The 18,115-nt window shown below is 42.0% G+C and overlaps 2 protein-coding genes across 3 annotated transcripts in view; one reads left to right on the top strand and one right to left on the bottom strand.

Moving 5' to 3' along the window:
• haus8 (HAUS augmin like complex subunit 8) overlaps positions 1 to 18,115 on the top strand; it is a 109,847-nt gene that overhangs the window by 23,152 nt on the left and 68,580 nt on the right. The window lies entirely within an intron of this gene.
• ncln (nicalin) overlaps positions 1 to 18,115 on the bottom strand; it is a 42,958-nt gene that overhangs the window by 5,025 nt on the left and 19,818 nt on the right. For both annotated transcript variants that reach the window (XM_078556042.1, XM_078556043.1), the window contains exons 4-13: positions 17,423 to 17,517; positions 16,104 to 16,184; positions 14,109 to 14,212; positions 13,495 to 13,583; positions 7,827 to 7,966; positions 6,531 to 6,706; positions 6,081 to 6,168; positions 4,745 to 4,783; positions 2,160 to 2,323; positions 1,021 to 1,074 (exon numbers count right to left, since the gene is read on the bottom strand). In XM_078556042.1, coding sequence (XP_078412168.1) covers positions 1,021 to 1,074; positions 2,160 to 2,323; positions 4,745 to 4,783; positions 6,081 to 6,168; positions 6,531 to 6,706; positions 7,827 to 7,966; positions 13,495 to 13,583; positions 14,109 to 14,212; positions 16,104 to 16,184; positions 17,423 to 17,517 — 1,030 coding nt within the window. The remainder of the gene's footprint in view (positions 1 to 1,020; positions 1,075 to 2,159; positions 2,324 to 4,744; positions 4,784 to 6,080; positions 6,169 to 6,530; positions 6,707 to 7,826; positions 7,967 to 13,494; positions 13,584 to 14,108; positions 14,213 to 16,103; positions 16,185 to 17,422; positions 17,518 to 18,115) is intronic.

Below are 18,115 nucleotides of genomic sequence, written 5' to 3'. Positions count from 1 at the left end.
AGACAAACGTATTAGAGCATCTAACAAATATTTTAAATTTTGCAGCTTGCTCTTTGCACCATAATCACAACATGGATGAGAAAACCATTCAACTTATCCTAGCTCATCCATTACATCAACCAACCATTTCTTGAAATGATTCCAGGGACTTTGCCTTTGTCACCCTGGTCTGAAAGCCCAATCCATGATTTGGTCACATTGTGCAAAAAAAAAGAACTATATAAGACAAAAGGTTTAGGGGAAAAGAGTCTAATTATTTATATCAGAGGAAAGGTTAGATTTGAAGAATATGAAAAAGATTTACAGCAATTGTGATCAATCAGCTACGAATAATCAAGTCTGAAACACAACGGCCAGTATGCAGATGTTGTTCCTTAATAAATCACGTTAAAATTAAAACAAGTGTCATTCTTGTATTAGAGCTACTGGTAAACAACCAATTTGGTCTGTCGTGAATAAATCATTATACTCCTTAAATTAATCATAAATGCCTAATGGGATAGTTGATGGTGGTACACTGATTGTTTCAGAATTTATCACTGTTCAATCTATAATCTTGTTTTCTTCTGCTCTTCTCTTACAAGCACTGGTGTGCTGGGGGAAGATTCTCTATGCACTAGCAGTCCTCCAGTACCTTATCTTCTGAACGCATAGATTCTTCTGGCAACACACCCAAGTGATCATTCTTCGATATGCGAGTCCGGACAGCAAGCATTGAAAGGCTATTCGACTATGGGTGACTTCACAACTGAGCCAGATCTATTGCTTGCTTCATGTCCACATTTGCATACTCTTCAGTGGGAATTACTGGTTAACGATCAGGAGTAGGATAATCAGGCAAATTTCCTTAACCCCCACCAAATGCTTGTGAAAGCCAAATAAAGCTTTCTCCACCAGCCAACTCAGCCCACAGCCATTCTAGCTTCCAAGACTCAGTGCTACATTAATACCCACCAAGCTACAGGGTTAGTAAACAACCATAACGGACCACAGACCACTCATGTGGTCTGTCTTTCATACCTGTATGCATTCATGGTTTGTTTCAACTGATCATAGAAGAGAAATTCTGGATCTCTGCAATCAACAGAAAAAAATTATTTATTCATCCACTCCATCAGAACTTCAAGAAAACTTGCTTTTCTTGTAACAGTTAAAATTCCAGCTTCACAACTCACATGTTTGAGACCCTCAGTTACTGCCCCAGTTAGTTATATATGTTTCTGCTAGTATTGTATTAAATCTTGTTATAACAAAACAGCTCAACTTTGTGAAGATAAATGCAATGCAACTAAACTCCAACTACAGCACCCCTATTGGCTAGGAAGCACCAGTGAAAGCAAATATCCCCGTTTATATGGCAACTTACCACAGCTTTCAAATACCCCAAAGTGTTGACACTGGGAGAACATCTTGCTCATCCTCGGAGAGTAGCAAGGAATTTTTACTGTCTACTTGAACAAGCAGATAAGAGCTTAATGTCTCATTTGAAGGATGGGCACCCAGCAGTGCACCAGTGTGCCAAACTAGATTATGTACTCAGGACCTGGAGTGAGATTTGAAACCACCATCTGGAGGGGATGTCATCAACACTTCAGTAATGGATGCAAGACAAATCACTGGGAATAATGGGTCACTCCCCATCAAACTGGAGCAATAGCAATAGGATTACATCACTGAGCAACACTAATAGCTTCTCATTACTTCAGTCACTCAAGGAATGGAAGAAGGAGGGAACTTAGATTCTTGTGAATTTGAATTAACCTTTCCCACCATCACCAGAATGTAGAGTTAAGTGTACCATTGCCACATCACTTCCAGTTCTGCATAATTTGCTCTGGTATATACCAGAGAGTTAATATTGAGTTCTCACTCTGCAATTCCCATCTCTGTGATAATCACCATCATGGACATTTACAGCCAGGAATCTCCATGCAGTTGGTGCCCACACTGATAGATTAATGACTGACAAAAATCAGTGCCAATTTATCCAGCGTTTAATCACTGTATTGATTCATACAAAGGCCTCAATACTTACTACAAAAAAAACTTATGATGTAGCCAATAGGCAAGGTAATTCCCATCATAAATGGTCCATATTTCTGGTGTTGCTTACATAGCATTAGTTCAGTATTGTTCCTTTATTAAAAAGCACAAGGTACCTTTTATCTGCCTTCACATGGTGGCGTTTAACATCTTTCAAATATCGACTCATGTAATACTCCATTGTGGAGATCAGGATGCTGTCCTTATCAATGAGCTGCGCTGCCCTAGGCTGGGCTGTTAACCAGTCAAGTACTGATGATAGCTGGTCCTCTTGTAGTTGCTGAATTGGGGAGGTGAAGGGGGAAAGACAGATAGATGGTGAGCAAACAGTACTGAAACGGAAAGTACGCATATTCCAGAACATCTTGCTCTTTAGTTTGTGATTTTAAACTGTTGTGCATATGATGCAAATTTACGTTTGCTAAGGCAGGTGTGAAAGCAGATAGGAGTAGGAGAGAAGCTGATGCAAATTGAAGAGAAATGATAAGGTGATGCTATGATTGGGTTTTAAAAGCCTGCAAAAACTGAGTTCCACATAAAAGCATTTAAGATTTTTGTTTTACTACAGCCAAGTTATAGTTATACCATCAAGACAGGAGGGAAAATGAATCTCACAATTTTACAGAAAATACGGTTGGCTATTCATTACCATTCAGCTAAACCTGAATCCACAGCTTCTTCAGAGAAACATTTTTGACCCTCTTCTTCAGCTTTATCCCTTCCCACAAGTTACAACATATCCAAAACATCGCAGCCTAAGCACTTTTCCCTCAGGCCTCTCCAAGTTCTACTGGGTGCCAGTGTCAAGTAGGCAGACAAATCCCGTACAGCTTAACTCCATTATGCCTTAGTGATCAGCAGTCTGTCATGTCCACACACAGACCTTCCACTCCTCTAACACTGGACTACCCTTTGTCCCCTGCTTCCTCTGTTCTACGTTGGTGACCATTCCTTTATCTACTACACTCTGTCCTCTGCAACTATCTGTACAGTTCCCCCCTGCTTTCAATAACCTTCTTGAACACACATTAGTCCCACCACCCGATCCTCTCAATATTGCCCGCTGTTCAGAATTTACTGCTTTTCTCTTTAATGTAAAAGGCAGACTTGAATTTATATAGCGCCTTTTACAATGTCGGGTCATTAAAAAAGTGCTTATGGCCAATAAAATATATTTGCTGTTCTAAGATAGGAGATGCAGCAGCCAATTTGCGCACAGGAAGGTTTCACTAAGAGCAATCTGATAATAACTAGATTTTTTTTTGGTGTTGATTGAAGGGTAAATATTGCCAAGGACACCGGGTTGGAGGCGGTGGGGGGGGGAGGAACTCCCCTGCTCTTCTCTGAAAAAATGCTATGGGATCTTTCACATCCACCCAAAAGGTTTAACATTTCATGGTGGGATTTGAACCCAGAACATTAGCCTGGACTTCTGGATTACTAGTCCAGTGACATTACCACTGCTCAGAAACAGAACATCTGGTCCACGTCATTGTTTGTGCTCCACACAAGCCCTCTCCCACCTTTCTTCATCTACTCCTTTCTCTACTCTACATCTCTGCTACTCACCTCAACCACTCCTTATGGTAGCAAGTTCCACACTTTAACCACTAGGTTAAAAAAAGATGTTAATTACATTTGTATCCCTCTCTCTTTCCTCTCCTGGAGAGGATGATGTGCTTAGTTAAGGTTCCACAAAAACTATCAACCCGCAGTACTTTGACCAGTGTCATTGCTCTTCATGGGAAAGCTGGCAGGTAATGTTGTAATGAGGGAGGGGGCACCACAGCCAGTCTAATGCTGTCCTCATCTCAATGCCATACACATGCACCTTTCATCAAGGATCGTAGGACAGTGAATCAAGAGCAGAAATCCCAGAATTTTTTTCTTCTCTTCCCTAGGTCAGTGGTGCTGAGATGAGTGAAAGCTGATTAAATGCAGCCTTGACTTAGATCAACAAACATCACAGACTACGGATTGGTTCTAGGACCATCTGGTGCTCATGGCTTAGTACAACATCAGGCAGTGAATTTAGCAATTAGACAGACGATCGGATTGAAAATCCAGCGAGCCTAGGCGTGCATTTATGCTGGCACTATTGCATTACAGTGGTTACAATAGAACTCTGGGGTTGCTTTTGCCCAACACCTGGGAGGAGGCCATTTCACATGATTAAAAAGTTTGCTATGGAAGAAGTACAACTCCAGTGTGGTGCCAAGGAGGGTCTGAAAATCCATAAGAGATCTGTAAGTCCTCAGGAAGGTATTTATTAACTTCAGTACATAGAAAAAAATCCCAAGTGTGTGGATCCTTGCATGCGCATGTGGAGCTCTCAAAAGCTGTCTGTGATGGCAGCCAGGTAATAAATGTCACTTGTTATGATCTGCAAATTGATTCTGTTGCTATTGTAATTATAATACAGCCTAAATTAACTACATCTGACACTTTGGAGGTCAGGCAATACCCATGACTCTAATTGATTGGAAACCGGACCCTGATCCCATTGTTTCAGAACATCCTCACCACCAACCTCATCCTCTTGCTGAGCATTTACAGAGGACATTACCTCAGTTCACTGGGTTATAGACTCACCTGCAGCTACCGTGCACCTCAACTTGAGTAAGACACAGCAGCTAGGATGTCTCTTGCTTTAAAAAAAAGGAAAGCGAAGTTTAGAGAAATTAAGAAGCATTCTGCTTACCATTTGCTCTGTGAAGATTTGAAGGTCCTCTGGTGCACCCTAAAAAAGACAACAAACTTATAAAGAAAGAGCCCTGTAAAGGCTGAACATACAAATTGCAGAAGTGGGGGGTGGGTGATGGAATTGGACGAGACACACACTGTGCACACAAAACACAAAGACATGGGTCAAAGGCCAACTGTGGCCCATCTCTATCTGGCTGGCAACCTTTGGCAGATTAGTTGCTTGATGTTCCCCTCCTTCCACTTGCAATTCAGTGAGCTAAAATTAAAAGAGAGCCTTATTGAGAGGCACAGGCTCCTTCCTGCATTTGTGGCACAAGTTGCCAACTCTCTGTAGCAGCAAGATCAAAATGGGGAGCTCAGAGTCAGAGGGAGAACCGAGTCCCATCACTCCATGGGCGTGGAATATCAGAATCCACCCTCAAGTAACCTGCAAGTAAGCCAGTGTTTAACATCTCGCTGAAGTGGCTACTGCTGTAGTTAGCCTTTTTGAACTAAGATTAACATACTGAAATTAAAACAGAAAATTCTGGAAACACATCAGGTCCATCAGAGTCCAAAAGAAAAAGATGGATTAACTTCCAAATTGGAACTCCTCATGTTTATTTCATATTTTCAACACTTGATGTTTCTCTTTTTATCCAATATATATTAACATTCTTTAATTTATATTTAAACAGTACTGATTCAATTTTGCATCCTTTCTTTTACAAAAAGAGGAGCTGCTCTCCTACCCATTATGGAGTCTTCAGCACTCCAGAAGGGAGCAGAAGGGGAGATTATTTCCAGTTCTACACATGCTAATCCACAGCCAGCCACTAGGTGGAGATAACAGCTGCAACAACACTGACACAGCTTTATCTCACACTCCTCCATCTACTGGTGGAGTGGTGAACCCTGCACAGGATTTGAAGGAATTGTGGAGCAGAAAACTCTCCGGAGGAGAGATATAGGTTTTTAAAGAGGGTTTAGAAGATAAAAGAGAAAGGTTGCGAGACAAAAATAGTTCTGGGAACTCTTAACACACAGTTACATAACTGAGATAGGACACAATATAATGTAGATGGAAGTTCAGAACCTAGTACCTCACTGTACAACACAGGGGAGCTTCAAACCACAGTCACTGCCATCCCCAAGCTCACGTTTTATTTCAAAAGAAAATGGCTACATATTCTATTGACAAAAAAACCTTCCCAACCAAATACTATCCTTTCCTTCATTCACCAGATCATCACGGGGAGACAAGTCCGTTCAATGAAAGCAAGACAGTTACTTGCACGTGCAGGGGGAAAAAAAGTAGTAATGGTAAATAAATTAGAAAGAAACATCCTTACCTTCTCTGTTAGGTTGTAAATTACCCGTGCCAGTGCCTCAGCAATTATTATGGTATTGCGGCTTAACTTCTGAATATTAATCTGGGACCTAAATTTGGAAGGGAAGCAATCGATGAAATCTTTGCTCGACAATTATTGCAAGGCCAAGATAAGCCTGCGGCCAACATCTACAAACACAATTACTTTAAGGAACAAACCTGATCTTTTTTGATAAATCAAACCTGTATCCTCACTATATCCCCTCAATCCTTTCTCACCCAACTGCCTCTTTAGTTCATTGATGTGTTCTGTTTCCTAGAAATTTTTTTCCGCAATTCCTTTTTGGGAGAAGTTCTACCTCGCTTTCCTTCATGCCCCTACTTTCGTGCATCACAATTTGAACGTTTCAATTCTACAGAGCGAAATGTACTAAAACAAAATAATCAAAGCAGCAAAGAGGAGGCTGCTCACCTCATGTCCATAACGCTGGTCCGAAGGCTGTTTTTATGGCTTTCTAGGCGGGATACCGTGAACGCTGGTAATCGGCGAATTCCAAACCGCTCGTGCTCCCAGGCCAACATGTCCTCCGCCAAGTTGATTTTTTTATGGATCATGGAGAATTTAACTTCTGGAAACCTGGAGGTCACCTACATTTTAAAATTCAAAATAGTTTCGGTTTTCAACGAACCCACAGGTTTCTTATTTTGGACACGTGACCTAGCCACCCGCCAACCCCCCCCCCCCCCCCCCCCCCCCGCCTGACCATTCCGCCATCTCATGCCAGGATCAGCTCCAAAGCACCATCAACTCCCACGTTCCTCATGTACGAATATAGATGCTCAACCTTGGAGAGTAAATGAGCAAAGGCTGATTTTCTGTGCTATCCTAGCCAATACGTGCACACACAAACACATTTCCCAGTGGAAATAATGGATAGTCAGAAGAAAGAACTTGGATTGATTCATTCTGCAGCACTGAGGCTAATTGTAGCACCTGCCCCTATGAGACTGACCAAATCAGAACAGGCCACACAGTGGATCTGTGAGCAGAAAAGTTCTATTCAGGAATTGGGGCACTGACCGATTTTCTCCTTTTATGATGGGCATCGAGGTAAACAAAGCCTCAACCCTGGATAAGATCAATCAATTGAGCACATGTCAAGGATCAAATCTGGGACCTCCCCTCTCAACTCCAGAGTAAGGCGGGGTTGGTGTTGGGGTGAGAGGGTGGAATTGTGTTTACTAGTGGAACTGTAAATTTTTAATTTTATGTAAATGCAATGGCCATTTTCCACAGTGAGTTTCCGATCTCAGCCTGGCTGTGTGTAGGATGCACTGGGCATTAGAGGGCAGTTTATCTCTGCCCCATGAGTAAAGAGAGAAAAATGAACAAGTCCTTCTAAGGCACTCTGTATATAGTTGGCACAAAGCATCACTGGCAGAGGGTTGGAAGCGGGATGCTCACCTGCCCACTAGAGTGGGAACTAAGCCATCCTTATGTAGGCCAATGCGACAGCCATCCCCTACATCTGCAACATCCTATAAACAGGACACTTTGAAAGCAACTTATTGTGCTAAGTGCTTCAGGAGTTACTAACAAAGTGATAAAGCATTACATGTAAAGGTAATGCGGCAAAAATAACAGTGCAAAGTGGAAATATGGGGAAATATGAGCCCAGGGTTTTACCCTGCTGCATGTTATAGCTGCACCTCTGGCAGATCCTCAAGTTCTACTGGAAACCTGAGCTTGATGTGGCAACACACTTACCGTTTCTAGCTCCTTCAGGAAGGTGTACTGTGGGGTCGCATCCTTAGGTGGCTTTGAAACATGAAGATAAAGGCCATCATCACTGCCCAAGGTATCGAGGCACAAAACGAAAGCAACGTTATCCTGTAGAAGGCTGGAATCTGGAAAACATGGAGCCCATCCACATGATTACAGCCCAGTGCAGACACTCTGATGAACTCTGGCTCTCTTCACAGAAGCGGGGTGAATCTAATCATAGAATCTTTATGTTGTAGGAGGCCATTCAGCCCATCGAGTCTGCGCTGGCTCTCTGAAAGAGCATTCCACCAAGTCCCACTCCCATGCCTTATCCCATGACATTATTTCTTTTCAGGTAGCAATCCAATTCCCCTTTGAATATCTTGATCGAACCTGCCCCACCACCCTCTCAGGAAGTTCGTTCCAGACTCCAACCATCCTCTGAGTGGAAAAAAATTTCCTCATTACCTTTACTCCTTTTGCCACTTGTGTTGAATCTGTGCCCTCTAGTTCTTGATGCTCCATTGAGTGGGGACAGTGTCTCATTATTTACCCTGTCCATACCCCTCAGGATCTTGAATACCTCTATCAAGTCTCCTCTCAGCCTTCTTTTCTCCAAGGAAAACAGTCCCAATCTCTCCAATCTACTCTCATAGCTACAATTCTTTATCCCTGGAATCATTCTTGTGAATCTCCACTGTACTCTCTCCAATGCCTTCACATTCTTCCGTAAGTATGGTGCCCAGACCTGGATGCAGTACTCCAGATGAAGCCTAACTAGTGTCTTATACAAGTTCAACATGGCCTCCTTACTCTTGTACTCAATGCCCCTAATAATAAAACCTAGGATACTGTATATTTTATTAACTGCTCTCTCAACATGCCCTGCCATCTTCAACGAATGTGTACATATACACCGAGGACCCTCTGTTCCTGCACCTCCTTTAGAGTTTCTCCCTTTATTTCATACTCTCTCCATATTCTTCTTGCCAGAATGAATCACCTCACACTTCCCTGCATCAAACTTCATTTGCCACTTGTCTGCCCAATCCACCAACATGTCTATTTCCTTTTGAAATTCAAGACTATCCTTATCACAGTTGACAACATTTTGAATCTTCATATCATCTGCAAATTGTGAAATCATGTCCTGAACATCACAGTCTAGGTCATTAATATATAGCAGGAAGAGCAAGGGTCCCAACACTGACCCCTGGGGAACTCCACTACAAACCTTCCTCCAATCTGAAGACCAATCATTTATCACTAGTCTCTGTTTCCTGTCACTCAGCCAATTTCTTATCTAAGTGCCTACTTTCCCTTTTATTCCATGAGCTAGAATTTTGCTCACAAGTCTGTTATGTCGCACTGTATCAAATGCCTTTTGAAAATCCATACATACCACATCAACAGTTTTGACCTTATCAACCTTCTCTGTTACCTCCTCAAAAAACTCCAGCAAGTTAGATTTTCCCTTAATGAATTCATGCTGGCTTTCCTTAATAATCCTGTACCTGTCAAGTGACTATTGATTTTGTCCCAAACTATAGTTTCCAGAAGTTCCCCGACCACTGAAGTCAAACTGACTGGTCTGTAGTTGCTGGCTTTATCCTTGCACCCTTTTTTGAACAAGGGTGTAACATTTGCAATTCTCCAGTCCTCTGGCACCTCCCCTGTGTCTAAGGAAGACTGGAAGATTATCACTAATGTCTCGGCAATTTCCAATCTTACTTCCCTCAGCACCCTTGGATGCATCTCATCCAGTCCTGGTACCTTTTTTTTTTAAAGATAGCCTTTCTAACACCTCCTCCTTCTCAAATTCTGTAAATTCTTGGCGTGTACCAGTTACGTCCTCTCTCACCTCGGTCTGGGTAGCATTTTCTACCTTTGTAACGACAGATGCAAAGTATTTGTTTAATACCTCCATTATTTCTCTTGCCTCCAGTGGTCCTTACGCTTTCCTTTACCACCCTTTTATTATTTATATGCTTATAGAAGACTTTGGGATTCCTGTTTATGTTAGCAGCCAATCTCTTTTCATGCTCTCTCCTTGCTTTTCTTATTAGTTTTTTCACTTTCCTTTTGGTCCTTCTACCCGATTCAGCCTGATTCTCCATTGTATTTTCTACCTGACATTTGTCATACACACACTTCTTCCTTTTCATCTTCACCTCTATCTCTCTCGTCATCCAGGGTGCTCTGGATTTATTTGTCCTACCTTTCCCCTTCAAGGGAATATACCTTGACGTTGCCTGCAATACTTTTTCTTTGAAGATAGCCCATTGATCAGTCACCATCTTTTCTACCAACATTTGATTCCAAGTCACACAACTCAGATGCATTCTCATCCCGTCGAAGTTGGCTTTCTGCCAAATAATTATCCCTGCTTGGATTGTTCCTTGCCCTTTTCCATGACCAACTTAAACCTTATGATACAATGGTCACTGTCCATTAAATGCTCTCCTACTGATATATGATCCACTTTGGCCAACTCATTTCAGGTCCAACAGTGCCTGCCCTCTCGTTGGACCGGAAACATACTGCTGTAGAGAATTATCTTGAACACATTCTAGGAACTTGCACCCCTCTTGTCCCTTTGCACATGATTCAAGCTTTTTAAAAAAAAACTTTCCCCCTTACTCTGACCCCATCTAATGACTTACTATTGCCTACTCTAATTCTGTCAAACTCTCCAAGTATTCTATCTACCTTGCTATTACTCTCTGATAAATTCTCATCAGTTACTACTTCTCTATTTCCCACTGCCAGTTTTTCTCCTCTCCACTCAGATTTCCCCCTCAGGTTCCCATTCCCCTGCAAATCTAGGTTAAACCCTCTCCAAATGCACTATAAAACTCCCCACGAGATATTAGTTCCAATCCTGTTAAGGTGTAACCCATCCTTCTTGTACAGGTCCCAACTGCACCAGAACCAGTCCCAATGGCTCAGAAATCTAAAGCCCTCCCTCCTACTCCATTTCCCCAGCCATGTGTTGAACTGTTCAATCTTCCTATTCTTATGCTCACTGGCATGTGGCATTTGGAGTAATCTTGAGATTACTGCTTTTGAGGTTCTGCTTTTTAATTCCCTTCCTAACTTCCTAAAATCTGTTTTCAGGACCTCATCCCCTTTCCTACCTATGTCACTGATCTCAATGTGGACCACAATCTATGGCTGTTCACCCTCCCTCAAAAGAATGTCTGTAGCTGCTCTGTGACACCCTTGACCCTGGCACCAGGGAGGCAACAGCTGTGACACTTCCTGCAGATGTAGTCATCAAGGGCATTTTGTGCCTGCACAACTTCCCACATTCTTCAGGATGCACATTCTACATGGCCAAGCTGCGCTGACATAAACTTTATATAAAGTGTTTATTACAGAATAGTACAATATAATAACTCACCTGTCACTCACCAATTGTCTCCTCTGTGCCGAGTCTGGAAAGACCTATACTCACCAAGCAATCAACTTACGAGACTCCTGTGATGTCACTTTTGGATTTAATCTGTAAACTCCCTGCTCATTTTAACTGACAGATAGGAGTTTATAAGGGAACTATTACAGACAATTACATAGCACAGAAACAGGTAATTCAGCTTAACGTTCTAGGCAGTGCTTATAATTCACACGAACCACCTCCTATCTAACTTCTACATCTTTTTCCTTCCTGTACTTATGTAACTTCCCCTTAAATGCAACCATTTATTTGCCTCTATCACCCAGGTAGCGAGTTCCACATTCTCACACTCTCTGAACAAAAGGCGATTTTCCTGAATTCCTTCTTGTTATTTAACATTTCTTAAAATAGTGTTGGGAAAAACTTGGTGAGAGCTTGGGCTGATAAGTGACAAGTAACATTCGTGGCACACGTGCTAGGCAATGACCATCTCTATTAAGAGAGAATCTAACCATCTCCTTTGGCATTACCATCACTGAACACCCCCCTCTATCAACATCCTGGGGGCTTACTCATTGACCAGAAACTGAACTGGACCAGTCATATAAATACTGTGACTACAAGAGCAGGTCAGGGGCTGGGAATTCTGAGGTGAGTAACTCACCTCCTGACTCCCCAAAGCCTGTCCACCATCTACAAGGCACAAGTCAGGAGGTGATGGAATACTCTCGACTTGCTGGGATGAGTGCAGCTCCAACAATGCTGAAGAAGCTTGACACCACCCAGGACAAAGCAGCCTGCTTGATTCGCACCCCACCCACAAACATTCATTCCCTCCACCACTGACACAGAGTGGCAGCAGTGTAGACCATCTACAAGATGCACTGCTGTAATTCACCAAGGCTCCTTCGACAGCACCCTCCAAACCCTCGCCCTCTACCACCTCAAAGGACAAGAGCAGCAGGGAACTCCACCACCTGCAAGTTCCCCTCCAAGCCACACACCATCCTGACTTGGAACCATATCTGTGTTCCTTCACTGTCACTGGGTCAAAATCCTGGAACTCCCTACCAGCATTATGGTTGCATCTACTCCACATGGACTGCAGCGGTTCAAGGCGGCGGCTCACCACCACCTTCTCAAGGGGAATTAGGGATGAGCACACCCTGCAAAAGAACTAAAAAAGAAGTCTGCTTCCATGAACAAGTTTGCATCATGTGCATCTTTTTAGGGGTACAGTTCACCACTGCTTTTGGAGGGTGCGTTGGTGTTAGCATGATTTTGCCTGTTAGATGGTTTCTAATTCAAGTGTTTTGTTTAAAGTCTGCTTATCTTCGCCATTGCTGACTATACCTGAACTATCCTACTGATGAGATACATGGGAGGCACCGATGCAAACTCAGTGATCAATAACTCTGATCTGCTCGCACCTTTTTCAAGTGCAATATACACCATTGTTATTATGTAATGCCCATAACATAGTAAAAACATCCCAAGATGCCTCACAGGAATGATTATCAAACAAAACTTGACACAGAGCTACATTAAGACATATTAGAACAGGTGGCCAAAAATTTGCTTAAGGAGGTAGGTTTTAAGGAGCATCTTAAAGGATGAGAGAGACTGTGAAGCTGAGGAGGAGCTCCGTAAATGAGGGCCGAGACACTTGAAGGCACTGCCACCAAATGGTGGAGCATTTAAACTTGGAGATGCACAAGAGGCCAGAATTGTGCTTCCAGGCTGATGCTGCCCACGGAGATCACTGAGCTCTGCCCATCTTCAGCAGAACTGCCCGAATGGGGAATAACTGAGAATAGGTACCTGGACCATAACGAGACGTAAACTACTTACCAAATATTCGTCCCTGCTTGAAACAGCAGGCATGCTTAACATGTTGTAAGCACTAACTTTGTAAATGACAGCAGTGATGGTAAGTGGCTCATGCTAAATATTAGGCTTAAAAATGGTTGGTTTAAGTGGTGTGCAATGTCCTCCGTAAATTTTTTCCTTCCCATGCCTGCTCATTTGAATGTGCGTACCTTTAAATTTTTTGCATGGTTGCACAAGTGATATCTTAAGGGGACAGCCTATGAGTGGCCTGCGCGGTACCTTTTGGATAGCTGTGCAGACACAGTTTATAGGCAACTTTAGTGGAAAGGATTGTAATTTAATATCAGAGGTATATAGGCAACCTGCATTCTTCTCTGTGATTTACATCTCTGCTGGGGAGGTGGCTTCCTGCTCCCAATGCAGAGACACAATCCTTCATCTTACCTGTGTGATCCAGGTGATCCTCCAGCCAGCGTTTTGTGCCCTGGTAATTGAATTTTCCTCCTCCGGACACAAAGAACAGGATATTATATCTGAAAAAGTATTGCAGAGCAAATAGGATTTCAGAAAAAAAAACATCAAAACAAAGCACTATTTAGAATCAAGTGCTGGAGGGAAGACGGACGTAACAGATACAACCTGGGTATATGAAAAGTTTGAAGGAACATTAAGTAGTGAAAGCTGTGGGAGGGAGGGAGGGACTCACACCATATGTGCGCATGCAACACACAGTGTTTTGGGATTGCACTTGCACACATGATACCCTGGATCAATTGGAGGGGTTCAGGCAAGAGAAAAAAAGTAGCAAACCCACTCATAGTATGCTTATTATATGTAAGTGAATCTGCACATTCATCACTGATACTAAATTAAAATTGCAATGTGCTCAGTGCACCTTAGTACAGTATGTCAGAAAATCTCATTTCTATTCTTTATAATAGACTTGCAGATTTATATTCATACATTTATATAAGCTAAAAGCAAAATTGAAACAAATTTCAGAATTACTTTTAGCAATGTTTCATAATCAAGTATTTGGAGTCCCTTTATGCACTCACCCAGCATGTGTCCTCTTGTAAGTATAGAGTTTGGAAAACAGTCGTGCCAGTTCTAGTAAAGCTGCTACACCACTGCCATTTGAATCGGCACCATAAGCCAGCCACTGCCAGGAGGGAGATAGGATGGGAAGGGGAGAAAGAAACACTTATTACACACACAAGGTTATTGTAAAGATACAAAACGTTCAGGGACAAAAACATGGCACATCCAGTTTATCCCTCTAATGTCTCAATTTAACTTGCCTAACAGCCAACTATATTCTGAACCACGTTGAAACACCCCAGGTCCGCTGCAATTCCATATCACATTCCAACATGTACTTGTTTAGCACAGTTAAATTTAGTAGTTTTGGGTTGTCTCAATGATGAAGTTTCTTCCTTTTGAGTGCATTTATTACTATCTTATTAGCATCAGCCACTTAACCTGCTTGTTGCAAGTGCGACTTTCTCCTGTCCATCAGGACAGCTCTACCTGTGCCTTGCAGTTAGCAAGTCTAGGGCAATACACTCTCAATTGTCTATTGTTGTAGCGTTCAGTTTGTACCAGGTAATTCAGTTTACTCCTATGTGATCCACACTTAGCACAAGGCCGTGTACAAAGCACAGCTTAAACCAAAAAGAGCCCAGCCTTGTGCACCAATCACTGAAAGCAAGCATGCAGGTCCAGCAAGCAGTTAAGAAGCAAGAATGTCTTACTGCAGCTGTACAGGGCCTTGGTGAGACCACAGCTGGAGTAGTGTGTGTAGTTTTGGTCTCCTTAGCCAGGAAAGGATATACTTGCCATAGAGGGAGTGCATCAAAGGTTCACCAGACTGATTCCTAGGATCGTCGTATGTGGAGAGATTGGGTCGACTAGGGCTGTATTCACTGGAGTTTAAAAGAATGAGGGGATCTCAATGAAACGTATAAAACTCTGACAGGGCTGGATGCAGGGATGATGTTTCCTCTGGCTGGGGGGGGAATCTAGAACAAGGGGTCAAGGCTTCAGGATAGCAGGTAGGCCATTTAGGACTGAGATGAGGAGAAACGTCTTCAATCAGAGGGTGGTGAACCTGTGGAATTTTCCACCACAGAAGGCTGTGGAGGCCAAGTCACTGAATATATGTAAGAAGGAATTAGATAGATTTCTAGACTCTAAAGGTGTCAAGGGGTATGGGGAGAGAGCAGAGTATGGTGTTGAGGTAGATGATCAGCCATGATCATACTGAATGGTGGAGCAGGTTTGAAGGGCCGAATTACCTACTCCTGCTCTTACTGTCAATGTTTCTATGAGCAACCAATTAAGTGATAAATTCAAGTGCTATTATAGAAATTAACTTACTGAGAATTGGGTTTAAAATAACAATTTGAGGAAAGATACAGGACTCACTATTTATTTGTTTAGGTTTATGGATGGACTAAGAGGTACTAATTGAACTTATAACATTTATCACCCACTTCACGTCCAGCATTCACTCCTGCTTGGATATAGTATTACTGCATTGCAGCTCTCTGGCAAACTGCCTGAGCAGACATTTTTTACATACAGGCCAAGAATAAATGCCAGCAGGCTACTTGAGAACTGGAAAACATATCATCGCCGATTGCAACACTTTTCTTACCTAATTTCCACACTTGAACATTTCCCAGCAGGGATGACTAGATCTGGAGCAGGAATTCACCCTGTCCCAGCCCCTTCATTTCAGGGTTAATAACTTCAGCTTTAGTCACCTTACTAAGCCCTGCCTGAGATCAGCTCTCAGTGCAAGCAGTATTGTTCAGTGCTGCATCAGGTAGTTCCTTTATCCACCAGGCAGTTGTGTGATGCTCTGATGTTTCAAAGTTTGGAACAGCAAAACTCTTAGTGTCTGTTACATGTTTAACAGGCTGTAGTATAAGACTTTTGCATGATCATTATACTTCAATTAAATCTTGGTGTCAGTAAAAATTACAAAACAGGTTAAAAAAGCCACTAACAGTACTAATCATCCAGCGATTAGCCAGGGTTGTACTTACAGGAGCCACTCCAAAGGAGTCGTAGTGTGCTACAATTACAATGGTGGGAAGATCTTCTCCACCCAGACCAGTCAATCTGCCCTAAAGGAACAATATAAGTATGAAATATAAAGGCATATACCTCACACTTTCAGGAGCAAATTCTTTTTATTAGCTTAGCAGAGAATCAAAAACATTTTATAAACTAAATTGACACTTTAAAACCATTAACTGAAGGAGTTGTTTTTCTGTGCACAAGAATGATTCCAACAGCCAAAAGACAGATCATCCTACTGCCTCACATTGCACCATTTGGTGTTAAATTATCACTTAAGGCACCGCAGTGAAGAATAAAATCCCACACTCTAGGAGACAAAGTGGAAACCAACAGAAATAAACTCAAGGTAAATCAAAAAAGTGAGATAACTGCACATTTTGGTTTTAAAGGCTTTAAAGTGCCTCTGCTACCCCATGATGTTTGGTTCTCCAATTCTGATAGCACAAACCCCATTTCCTCTGCTCCATCAATGTTACTCTTTCTCCATAGACTTTTCCATCTTGCTCTTTCTCTCCCTCCTTTATGGGCCTATCCCTTATCTATCTTTTCAATCATGTTTTCCGTCATCTCCCCAATTTTTCTCCTACTGCTGCTCTTCAACCATTTCACCTGAGGACTTTCCAGATCGTAAAGGCACTATGGCAAATGCTGGGTATTGCTGCAGGAGACAGAAAAGCCCAAGGGAATTCACTCAGTGCTGGATCCCAATTTTCAGAAGTTTGAATTCTAAGAGCAACATCTCAACTCATTGGCAGTCATAACCTCTCAGTGCAGAATCAATCATTCCCATGTCACTGATAGTCCTATATCTGGAGAGGGAAGCTTTGCAGATAATTGAAATTTTCATGATGGAGTTCGATAAGATTTTTGTTCAGCAAGGGTGTTAAGAAATTTGGAGCAAAGCTGAGTAAAATGGAGTTGAGGTAGAGATCAGCTATGATTTGATTGGAATAGCAGCTCCTACACCTGCTCCTATTGGTTGGGAGGAAAAAGCCTGCCTGGGAACAGGTTGATTGACTAGATGCTCAATGAGGGTGAACAGCTTTGAATACTAGTTGAAGCCTGAAATGGGGAGAAGCACTCAACCTGAGTCTTTCTTCAAAAAATTGCAAGGTCAAAATTTGAAACTGTACACTAAACTACACAACTTCTTTTGCTCCAATTCTTTACAACCAACTTCAGTTCTGCTAATTGCCCAAGAGTCATTCTATTGAGCCTGTGCAAACTTCATCTGTAGCACCAGCTCCAACCATTACAATGGAGAAGTATGATTTCAACTTACTTCAAGGCTGGTTATTGACCAATCACTAATGGGTTTACTTTGGGCCCCACTTGTAACCATTTGGAAGCCATTGGCTGTGGCTGTGTGCAAGAGGACTGGGGAGGAAAGAAACAAATATATTTTATTCAATGCATTCAAGGTATTGGCAGAGTTTACAAACACATTTGCACAGTATTGTCAACAAGGTCTTTTGGTGTCAATGCTTTATGGGGATAAAAATAAAAATCTTAGTACTTCAAACTGCTCCCACCACCAACAGACCTATAAATATATCTGACAATGTTCCAGCTTGGCAGGACAGGGTGTTTACATACAGTTTTAAGTGGATAGATTATGACATTTCATGTACACATTACTGACATGCTAATACTAACATGGAGAACAAATGACTTTATATTTATTAAAATCAGAAACATTTCCAAGTATTCAAAAGGCCCATCAGAACTTAAAAGAGACAGGACAGGTTAATGTTTCAAGCAGACATTTATCAAGAATAGCAGTTGCTGATGGATCAGAGGTGTATTGATTGTATTTTTATTTCAGCATTCTTTCTATCTACGTACTTATATAATCAAGTCTCAAATGGATAACCTATCGTTAAAAACAAAAACATTGCTCTGTGTTACATTCGAGCTTTGTAGACAAGAATGCTCTTTGTAGAAAATGGCATTCTTGATGAATCTCTGCTTGAAA

This window comes from Cetorhinus maximus, chromosome 13 (assembly GCF_964194155.1).
Source record: "Cetorhinus maximus chromosome 13, sCetMax3.hap1.1, whole genome shotgun sequence".
NCBI classification, from domain to species: Eukaryota; Metazoa; Chordata; class Chondrichthyes; order Lamniformes; family Cetorhinidae; genus Cetorhinus; species Cetorhinus maximus.
Note: the sequence above shows the minus strand (reverse complement) of the source record. Positions and strands in the feature narration are given on the sequence as shown.